Source organism: Vigna umbellata, chromosome 11, assembly GCF_029865625.1.
Source record: "Vigna umbellata cultivar VRB3 chromosome 11, Vumbellata_1.0, whole genome shotgun sequence".
NCBI lineage: Eukaryota > Viridiplantae > Streptophyta > Magnoliopsida > Fabales > Fabaceae > Vigna > Vigna umbellata.
The window spans coordinates 29242763-29254711 of NC_142175.1; the positions used below are offsets into that span (position 1 = coordinate 29242763).

At 32.1% G+C, this 11949-nt stretch overlaps 1 protein-coding gene across 1 annotated transcript; it reads left to right on the forward strand.

Moving 5' to 3' along the window:
• Positions 1–3587: 3587 nt before the first annotated feature.
• Positions 3588–11257, forward strand: LOC124827656 (Calcineurin-like metallo-phosphoesterase superfamily protein). The gene is made up of 13 exons (XM_047300761.2): positions 3588–3985; positions 4651–4716; positions 4881–5059; positions 5751–5886; positions 8513–8609; positions 9088–9147; positions 9235–9335; positions 9501–9541; positions 9637–9694; positions 9971–10045; positions 10116–10273; positions 10363–10629; positions 10751–11257. Exons 1-13 carry the CDS (start codon positions 3845–3847, stop codon positions 10998–11000), a joined length of 1629 nt encoding a protein of 542 aa, XP_047156717.1. The 5' UTR covers positions 3588–3844; the 3' UTR covers positions 11001–11257.
• Positions 11258–11949: the final 692 nt, after the last annotated feature.

Consider the following 11949-nt stretch of genomic DNA (forward strand, 5'->3'; position numbering starts at 1 on the left):
ATGAAATGGATAACTATAACAAGTAACAGTTTATTTATGACCCTTTGCCTTCACGTCCCTTCTGTTTTGAACTATACACATCAGTGGTCTTGGTTTAGTGCACACACCTGTGTGATCATATATGACAATAGGACAGAAAGCCACTAATATCAATTTTTCTCTTATATTGTTATCCAGAAATGTAGCAGTGCTTGAGCAATCAAACTAATGTTCTACCAGAAGAGGAACTATGAACTTCATGATTTGACAATTTGTGATTAAAAAATAACAGACACTACAGAATGTGTACACTGAAGATGGCAAACTTTCAGGTTGACAGTTGTTTACTATTAGAGACCTTGAATCAATTAGAGATTTTATGGTTCATGACAAAATCTGAGGCCTAAAACCAAAAGCAGAAGTGCACGCAATCACTCACTGAAGAAATGAATGGCCCAACAGTAGCACAATCAGCTGTTTGATATATTATTTAGAGGAATGTGATACACACTCAACAGAAGAACATGTTGGACACTTATTGGAGATGTAACATCAGTGTAAATTGCGCATGATTATTTGTTGACTCTATATCCATCTTTTTGGTTGTTCTTGGTAGAAACTAGAAAGTCTCTCTAGCCCATTAAACGTGAGGTTCATTTTCAGTGGTGGGGCTGCGAACACATTATGGCTAAGCATGATATTTGAAATTCACCATTTATTCACCAAGAGCAGAATCAAACAATAAAATAACCCTCTACTCTTACTGCATAAAATCATATCCGGAAAAGAGGAATGAATAGCTTTAGCAGATCATAGTTCCTTCTTGGCCACTATTTCATCTTTCAAATGTCAACAGAAACCAAGAAACCAACCTCAAGCAAGCTTCTTCTGATAAGTACGGATGACTGGAATTTGATTTTATAATCATTAATAGGAAAACATCAAGGATTGATGTCAATAAATTCGTTATTTATGGTACACTTACATATATACTTTACTACAATCTCAGTAGTTGAATGGTTAATAACATTCAAATTTGGAATTATGCATCTAAACCTCAGAGTAAATACTAATCCAATCTTCAAAAAAATCTTCCTTCTAGTTTCGAATATGTACTGTATGGTCATACGGCCTTAAGATAGGACCGACGGAGAGATCATCGAATAGGGGACGACTGGCCGAATAGGTGAGAATCAACACGTCTTACAATCCAAATAAGCATTGTAATGACCGCACGAATAGAATAGTGGAAGACCGGATGAAACATTTTTTAATCAAAATTACTGGTAAGTGCTACTTAGCAAGGAATAAGACATGATTGGACCATGATTAGGGTTTCATTAATTTCAGACTGATCTTAAAATTTATAAATAGAAGTGAAAGATAAAAATTTAGGTGATTGCATTTATGGCAAGTTTAAAACTTTACTGTAACCCTCCTTCGGATTAATGTCTGACTTAAGGGTTTAAGTACTTTTGACAGGTACACAAGGAATGACTAAGACTTTGAACTAAAACGTGCATAAATACTTAAGCTACTTTGAAGAAAAAAAGTGAAAGGAATGTTTTACGAAGATCCTCGACTTTACACCCGAAACAGAATACACACAGTTTGACTTTAATAATCTGCAATGTGATTGTGAAGTGTTTGTGTTGTAGGACTTTTTTGCTTGTATATTTTATGGAAGATGCTTCTGCATGAAAATAACTTTGAATGATCTAACTCAACTTTAAATTTGAACAAATATGTTTATGCAAATAAGTTAAATAATTTACTAACAAATGAATTCTTTTACACGAAACTTAGGTTTGTTTAGAATATTAGTGACTTAGAGAATGTGTTTATTTAAGTACCATCCCCACATTCCTAACAATATTGATTTGAAGCACATTTTCCTGTGCTAGGCTTCTGTAGGATAAAATAGGTCCTATATTTAGACAACTTTTAGCCCAAACAATGTAAATGCATGGAAGAATGAAAATATCTACATCAATCCCACGGAAAAATATCTTAGTCAATTTCTAAAGAAGAACAAAAAGGCAAAAAGGCTTCTAAGTATATAAACTTAAATATTATTTGATATACACACGTTTTCAAACATTTTTTCCTTAAAAAATTGGAAAAATATTTTATATCACTACCTTAAATTAACATGCCTTTATTATGAATGAAATCATGTTTCATATTGGTGAAAAAGTTATATAAAATAAGTAAAAAAGAACCAAGTAAACATTGTTTTCGAAAAAATATAAAAAATGTCTTTTTACAGGGTTTAGTCCAATTCACATTGTTCCTAAACCACAATATAGTTTTTTCTTTATATATAATATTAGAAAACTCTAAAATATACATAATTCAGATATTTAAATCACATGATTTAGAAATATATTTTGAATTAAATAATCTAAAATATATTTTTAAATTTAATAAAATATTTTGAATTGTGTAATTTTAAATTACATTACTTAATATATACATATATATATATATATATATATACACACACTTTAAATTATCTAATACAGTGTATTATATAAATTTATAATATATTTCTAGATTAATGTAAATTAAATTCTTTAATGGAGGGTAAAGGAGAAACACACCTCAATCAACACCTTAACAAAAGGTTTTAGACAATTTCAACTGAACAAAAAGAAAAGACATAACGAACAATTTATGTAAGTAACATTGCTACACACTTGTAATTAAATAATGAAGGATTAAAGATAACTAATTAAATTATAAAATTCTAAAAAGTGATTGGAGCCTATAAATCTTAGACCAACTATAACCCATAATATGTATTATAAATTATTACTATTTACAAAATATATTAAGATTTTTTTTATAATGTATTTATTCACATGCAACGTATCACTGACTTAAACATAAGAGGATCTTATACATATATTGATTAAAGACTACTACATTCAAATATATCTTTTGTAAGAATAAATTCAAAATATGTATTTAAAATGTAAATATGTTTTAAAATTATACATTCTAAAATGTAGTTAAAAATTATACAATTTGAATTGATTTGTACTCATTTAGATTTTTTCTTTTTTTCACATAAATCCAAAAATCTTAGACGGTAGAAAAAGGAATTTACAATTATTTTGCATACTAAAAGATGGTTACAATAAAAACAAGAAGAAAAAGAGACGAAAGGTTAATAAAAAATATATTTTACTGGTCTTTCTTTGTTTGTTTGGATTATTTAAAAAATACATATATTTATTAGAGACTTACCCTATTTTTTTTTATCTTCTCATAGCAGTCAAGGATATAGAGAGAGAAAAAAAATGTTTTTTTAACCTCATCTGATATGCTAAAATGTATTTTACTCTTACTTAAAAACAACTTGATTTTTTTCCATTTCTTTCTTTCAGTGTTTGTCTACATTTTCTTATGTCTTTTCATGATATTAGACAAGTTATCAAAAATATTAAAAATAAAATGATTTTATACTGTTATCAAATAAATAAACTATTAAATATAATAATTTGTTTGATTTTTACAATCATCTTAAGTTGATACATTTATAACTAGAGATATTTTATATTCAATGGATTATATAAGATATTTTTTTATGGGGGACTAAGATTCTAAAAAAATGTTGATTCTTACGACTTTCTCTAATATTTTTCGTCAATTTTGTTCTCTTTTTGTTTCCCTTTTTCGTTAACAAAGCTTATAGTTTAATTTTCGTTGAAGTGCCAACCAGTTTGACAAAACCAGAGAAAAACAAATAAAAATTGGAGGATCGAGATAGGTAATGTAATTCGATAGAGTGCAGATGAGGGAAGCAATGCTTTGATTTGATTTGATTCCATTGCTGCGAGTGTGAGGATCTGTATTGGTGATGAAGCAGCACGAGTTAACTCTGTTGTTGTGTCTCTTATGGGCACTAACCCTTCTCTATGGTGAGATGTTCGCTTATTGGGTTCCATCCCTCTTCACCTGTTCGTGGCCCCATCTTCTCCGCAACTCTTCTTCGTCAACGGTAGCTACAAAGTCTTCATTTTTTCTCCTTTTTCATTTCTGGGTCACACTCAATATTTGACATTCTCTATACTTCATAACCAAAACCAGAAGAAATCACTTGTTTTGTTTATGAGCTTGGGAGTTCATGAACACTAAAGCTCTATCTTAAAGATAAAACAAAATAGTAGTTATGATTTTATTTAATTTTGAAATTGGTCTGGTATATGAAGGTTGTTAGTTTTTTTTTACTAGTAGTGGCTCCACCAAGGAATGTGGGCAGTGTATGTACTGGATCTGTAAATTTTTACTAGTTTTGTTGGATATGGTTTACTGGGTTTTGTTGAAGAGTTTAATTTATATACATTGTTAATGTAAAATGTTTTACACTGTGAACCTACTTCATTGCTAGTATGACTCTTAAAGTAGTTATTGTAGAAGTTAAAAACATCTATCTCATTTGTGATTAAATGGGAGAGTAGAAGCTATTTTCAATGACAGAGCCTACACCATTTTCTCTTTGTTGAAATATTGAATATTTGATGATTCCTGAAGGGAGCCTAAGCCGACAGACTGGTTCTTTTACAGTATATCAAAAGTTTTGTCTACATTACAATTATAATTTAATTTGCTAAACATAATAAAATGCATAATTATCTGAGCTTATTTTGAGGATTTTGCTTGCAGGCTCAAACAGATGGCGGGAATTACCAAGCTGATTATGTAAAAGTTGCTGTTATTACAGATCCACAGGTGAATGTTTCTTTTATTGTTATTTTATGGTCATACATATATCTGTGAAAAATATACCTGCATCGTCCATGCCTGTTTAAGTGTGTATGTACTTATTATTTCACGTTTCTGTGGACGTGCATCTCTCTCACCATTTGACTTGAATTTCTTTTTAAACTGAACAGCTCATGGATAAAACTTCTCTCAGTCTTCCTGCAAAATCACTTGCACTGGAGCTTGCAGAATTCTACACTGATTTAAACATGCGTAGATCATTCTTTGGATCTGTCCTGCCTTTCAAACCTGATGTCATATTGTTTTTAGGTGATTACTTTGATGGAGGTCCTTATTTATCAGATGAAGAGTAAGTCCTGAAAATTATTTCTTAATTTAGTTTTGTACAAGTTTAAAATAATTTTAATTTATCTATTATGCCACGTTTAATTTTTCCAATCACTCTTTTCCACCTACAGTGATTTTGGAACTCAATTTTTACCTTTCACTTCAGAAAACAAGAAAACCAAAGAGATGATACATTTTACATATTAGATGTCGATTCTTTTTTCTCATTTGCAAAAGCTGAATTTAGTGGACAAAGTAATCAAAAGCAAAAATAAAATGCATTGCTAGTTCCTCTTTCTGTTATACTAAAAGAGTTATCCTAGAAAGTCATCATATGAGCATCATGTTGAGTTCAACCAAAAATTTATGGATATTAATCTCAGGTCAAAGACTTGAGCGAAATGCTGAAACCAAATGGTTAAAGGAGTCTTTGGTGCTTAATGATAAGTTTTAACCCTCTTGCTTTCAGAGTTCTTTATATCAGTTGATAATTTAGTCCTATTTATTTAGATTACATTTCCATATTGTCGAACAAAAGATAGAAAACGAAATCCCTAGATTACTGTAGTAAATATTTATATGATTACATTCTAAGGAGCTGCTGATTAATTACAAGTAATGTGTTGTTTAACTCATTTATCTTGAATGACTGTTCAGCATGTTCACTCAAATTTTCTATTATGAAATGCTTTTACAATCATTTGGATGAACAGATGGCAGGAGTCTTTGAGTCGCTTCCGACATATCTTTGGTTTGAATGCACGAGGAAAATACATGGACTTGCAAGTTTACTACATTCCTGGAAACCATGATATTGGGTATGAAAGTCTTCATTCTCTAAATCCAGAGGTATTTAAACATGCTATCGCTCAACTTTTGATTCCCAAAGTTCAATAACTATAAGGTTGATTTGTTTGAATTGACTTGTATGGTGTATAACTATAAGGGAATCAAATGACCAAAGACATGACTAAGAGTCTAAGAATGTAGTCATGGTTAGAATGATCTTAAGACATTGAGGATGAGAAATTACATTTATTGTGCCTAAGGGTTGTTGAGTGTTGATATTAAAAGGGAAAAGAATGCATAGAACCCTCAAACACAGGTCATTTTTCAAATAAACACGTTGAACTTCTTGTATTAATGTAATGGACCCTTCTGTTAAGTCACTAATGAACTACTCATCTTGATCCTTCTTTGAGATTAAATGTTATCCTTTAAGTTTTTCTACTACTACTACCTCTATTGTTGTTAATATTATTATTCTCAAAGACATTTCCTGACTATCATGTTTTTAACCCTAAAAAATTTACAAGACTTTGAAGACCGGAAGACTGCATTTTCATCTTTGTCATTTCATCCACTCTCCCAAATCATACATGTCTACTTGTCTCACATTTTGTGGGAGGACTCATTTGTCATTGCGATAGATGCAACATCAGCCACAGTAGAATGGGTTATGGCTGAGTTGCCACAAAACCCATAGAAATATGTATGGAGAACCTGAAGATTCAGATGTGACTAAGCTCTTAATCTGCATACCATTGGGGGAAAAAAAACCCTTAGATCACACCTAGGAGTTTCAATAGGAATCCACAAATCAGTGGCTGAGTTAGACATGTGTGGCCTTAGGGTACCCAAAGGTGCACAAGTTCTCATTAATGCAAGGAGCTTGGGAAGAGACTCAAGCATTTGGACTTACCCTGACTTTTTCTGTTAGAAAGGCTTTTAGAGAGTGAAGCTTGGTCTTGGGCGAATAAAAGAGGAGACAGAAAAAGACATGATGAGTCCTGTATGTGGTATTCCAAATCTTTCTTATTTTTCTTTTTCCTTTTTTATCTTTTGTTATTTTTTTAGACCTTTGAAGGCCAAAATCAGGAAATTATGTTTTAAAATAATAGTAATTGAACTGCTTAGATATAATCTCATATTAAGAAGGCTATATGTTCAAGGGGTTGCAACAATGAAGAGTACATTTTAGGGTTGATAGACCATTAGAGACTCCCAAAGATTAGGAGCTTTAATATCATGATAAAAAGTAAGTTTTAGTCTAACTCATTATAACAAAATTAGTGTATAAGGTGAGGGTTGCACTTGTCTCTAGTCAATGTTCCAACACACACCTTTTATGCCGAGACATGTATATCTCGTGCATTGAACTAGATATTTGTAGGTAGTCCAATATCAACCCAAGAGACAAACCTCGTTGGGATACCATATCAAATTTAGAAAGAATGATATTTCTTCTATATTTCAATAATGAGATCATTGGTCCTATTAATACATGAGCCTCCTGTTTATTTTAGGAAATATAGAGCTAATTCTGAGGAAGCCAATCCCTGCAATATGGGATTGTTTTTAAAGCAGTCCTAGTTTTACTGCAAGATACACCTTTAATAAAAAAAATAAAATTACAGCAATGATAAAATAAAAAACTTCCTAAAATACATAACGAGCAGCATGTTTTGACAAGATATAATCTCAATGAAGCATTAGGATGAGTTGTCCATTAGTCAGTTAATGGAAGGTTAACTGATGGAAGGTTAACTGAAGGGTATATTACTCAATTGTATTGATATGAGAAAATTGGACGAACAAAGAACTGGAAGGGCATATTAGGAAGATTCAAAATATTTATGAGAGGAAGAAGTGGAAACCCATTTCATGGGGACTACAGGCACAAGCACACTGATTTCCTGATAACAGAATTGCCTATGTGGCAGGAGGAGGGAATGTAGGGAATCTTTTACGTTTTGGAGAGTGAATAGGGAGTATAAAGGTAGTACTACGTGATCTTTAGGGGAGGCTGGTTTTGGGTGGAAGAAAACAGATTTTGGGCTGGGATTTGGCAATAGGACCCACATTGTCTTTGTTACTTTGTTTTGTTGGTGAACTAATACAAGGGATCCCCTTTCATTACTTTTCTGTAGTTTTTGATACCTATCAAAATTTAAGTAGTAGTTGCAATCAAAACATGTTCAACGTGTCTATTTCAAAATGGAGTAAAGTTCAGGAAGTCAATATAATCATTTCCTATTTTAAAATTTGGATTATTGATGACATGCATATTGTTGTGGAGTGAGATGAGATTTTGTATAAACTAATCTCCTTGACATTTATGCATTATTGATATTTATTAGAAGATGAATGTGAACAAAGCATGGCATTTTATCTTAACAATGAAATGTCTTAATCTTGTGTTGGTTGTGAATGAGACAAAAATTCATTGAAGTTGCCTGATAATTGATCTTGAGAACCGTAAAAAGACATTTGGCAATAGGAGCTCGTTCATTGTGATTCATAAATAGGAGGTTTGAACCACATATTAAATGTTCAAAACGTTTTATTAAGTGGTTCTTGAAACAAGTTTTTCCCTTCAATTTTACATAATCTACAATCTAATATGTTGTCTGGTTTTGCATTTTCCATTAATTGTGTTCTCTCTATTGGTTCCTTCCTTGCCCCATGAGCATAGGTTATCCAACGCTATGAGGAAGCATTTGGGACAAGGAACTACAGATTTACTGTCGGAAAAGTGGATTTTGTTGCCATTGATACTCAAACTGTGGATGGTGAGCTAGATTTGACTTATGAATTTCAGCTGTCATGTTTCTTAAGTAGCAATGTTGTAATTACTAGAACTCTTATTTTATGGTATCAAGTCATCACATTTGTATCATTTCAGTGCAATATGTATTCCTGATTTATCTGACAATCGAGTTTTTTCTTTTGATCAAACCCTCTTCTCGCGGCTGTACGTGCTGGAATAGATGTTTTTGTATCTGTTTGCTGCATTGTGCCGTTTACTATGTTTCACATGTAACTTTTAACACTGAACATTTCTCCATTTGGACAAGGCTTTATTTATGAACTATGTTTCATTCTTTGACATTTTTTTATCTTAAAAAAGCAATTATAGTTTAACTATCTAAATATCTAAAAAATTGTTATTGAAATATGGTAAATTTAAATCATGTTCTATTTATACATGTCACTGCTTGGAAAATTTTAATAAAGCTGAAAATGCTGAACTAATTATGTTTTCTACAGGACACCCACAAAATCATCTGACTTCTCAAACTTGGGGTTTTGTGAAGAATATCTCTGCTGGTATGAACTGGCCTTTGAGTATATATTTCATTGTCAGGTCAGGTCAATTGTCGTATTGTAATGCTTGTTTCTTTTGAACTTTACTAGGTAATGTGGTTCATCCAAGAGTTTTGTTGACACATATTCCATTATATCGACTTGATGATACTTACTGTGGTCCTTATCGGAGTTCCCCAGTTATCAATCAGGTAAAGTTTATTTTAGTTTCTTGAAGCAAATTTATATCAGACACATTGAATATGGTATGGTATTGGTCATTGGAATAATATGGCACAGTGAGTTGTGTCAGAAATCTGAATGTTTTCTTACCTGCCATTCTGGAAACTTTTTAACAATTTCTTCTTATATTTCAGAGGATAAATTATGCTGTAAATGATAACACTAATGAGATATCGTAAGTTACTCATCTTTCAAACCATGGAAACTGCATGAATCATGTGCAGGTAGCTCATAGTCCCTGATGTTTGATTTAAATTTTATTCTATCCAGGTATCAAAATTATGTTTCGGAGAAGTCTTCAGAGTACTTACTAGATACAATCAAACCTGTGAGTCATCTCTCTTTTTGGAATGTTGCGTTGCTATTCCTACCTTAATATTGTTATGGGGAAAAATAGTTCATGGTGGGTTTACTGATTATTTGTTGTTCAATATATGCCTTTCAATTTGAGACCTTGTTCTGTACTGATAAAAATACCCGGGTCATTTTCCTTTTCTCTGTGGGGATGACTGAGAAGTGGAAGACGACTCAATATAGGGAAGTTGGGAGCTGAAACTTTAGTGAGGGTAACTGCTCTCTGAATTAATAGTTTTGTTTTTGACAGAAGCTTATTTTGTCCGGTCATGATCACGATCAGTGTACCATCACTCATCAATCTAAATCTGGGCCTGTAGAAGAGGTAAAAACCTTATCTTGTTGAAACTGTCTCCTTGAGTGTTTGGACAAATGTAACTGACAAGAGTATGCAGCACACTCTAGGTACTATAAGTTGGCAACAAGGAAACTTGTATCCCTCGTTCATGCTGTTATCAGTTGATAACTCAACTCTTCCAAATGCTTCCATTCCAAGAGATGCTTTGTTGACTCATCTATGTTTTCTTCCAGTTCAATTACACATTTACATATGGTATGTTCAAACTGAACTGATTACAATTTTCACCCGATCATTTGGGTCATCTCTTTTATTGATGAGTTTTATCTTGCTATAAATGTCAGGTATATTGTGCTATTTGTCTTGACCCTTCTTGCCACCCTATTTTGGCCAACAAGTGGCACAAGTTTTTGGCATCAGTGTTGGGGCTTATTTGGCTATTGTAAACAACTAATGTCTGGCATCTTTTCTAGAAGCGAAACAAAAGACAAGGATGAGGATGCTAACTATGAATATGAGATGATGTGGGATGCAGAAGGATCAATGCATCTCGTAAAGAAACCCTTGAATCCATCTACTGTAAATTCAAACGACCGAAGCTTAGGAGAAAGGTAAACTTTGGTTTCCATTTGTGGCAGTTCAATCCTGTAGAAGTATTATATTTGATTTACTGTGAGTCATGAGACATAACATTAGTCTCTTCCTTTTGTTCTTTCTTTTATCTGCTGTCAGGGGTAATGTTGTGATGCGGGCAGCAGCTAGAAAAACTACTACTCAGGAAGGAGAACACTCTGTAAATGTGGATATGGCTTCAGGAATTGCTCTTGATCCTATTGGAAGAATACCTCCCAGAACAGGCAAATCAAAGACAAAAGTTATAATCCAGAGGCTGATACGTACCCTGCGAATGTTCACTGTCATTGCAGCAGTGAATGTTCCTCTTTACATGATGTTGCTATTCAAGGATTGGATTGACAAATGAGAATCAAATTCCTATAAGAGCTATACCACTCAGGTTTTACATCCACTTTTGTTTAATTTAAGGTGAAAATTTGTATATCCAATTACATGTTCAAGAAAGTAATTGCCATCAGCATGATTTCACTAATCATATGTTGAGGCTTTTACATTAGCTTGAAACTCATCTTTAAATTATTCACTGACATGGTTATGATCATACGCAACATCAAGTTATAAACAAACGGTTTTGTTAATCGAGCTATTTTTTCTGTTTGTTTAGATTTCCTCTGAACTCATGTTATTTGCTGAGTATGCTCTGTTAACATAGCATAGTCATTTGATTTCAATTATGTTTGTATATATTTTAATACTGCCTTGTCCTTCGAATCAGCAAAAAAGAATCTCAACTATATTAACTATCTGTCGTAAAATAATGTTGTAGGAGGAATCAAGATATTGAGCTTAGTAATTGCTGTCATATTATATTATATGTAGCTAAAACGTGTATTTTATAACTGTGATAAGCCTTAGTTACGTGTCATGTTCGCTGTTCTTGGAATGATACAACTTACTCACTGGCTATAAACTGTCATAACAAAAATTATGTGGAAAACGCGTGTTAGATGTCAAGTGTTAAATTTTATACTAATCCAACTTCATTACTTACATGGAATTTAATCATATACATATTCACCGACTAAAATATGCTTTTTTTTTTGTGTACAATAATTCAAGTTTTGATTATTTTGCCCGCCCACATAAGTTATTTTAACTACGATTTATCTAACATTAAAATCTTCAAAAAAATGAATTAATTCCTTTACCAATTAATTTGTGTTGTTTATAGAAACAATTTGTGGAATCTCTATACAGTTGTTTGGTAAACTTTCAAATCATCTTAGGTGATATACGAGCTCATAGATAACTTTATTTCCGCCTGTAATGGTTTTTTTTTTGTTTAGGTAATACAC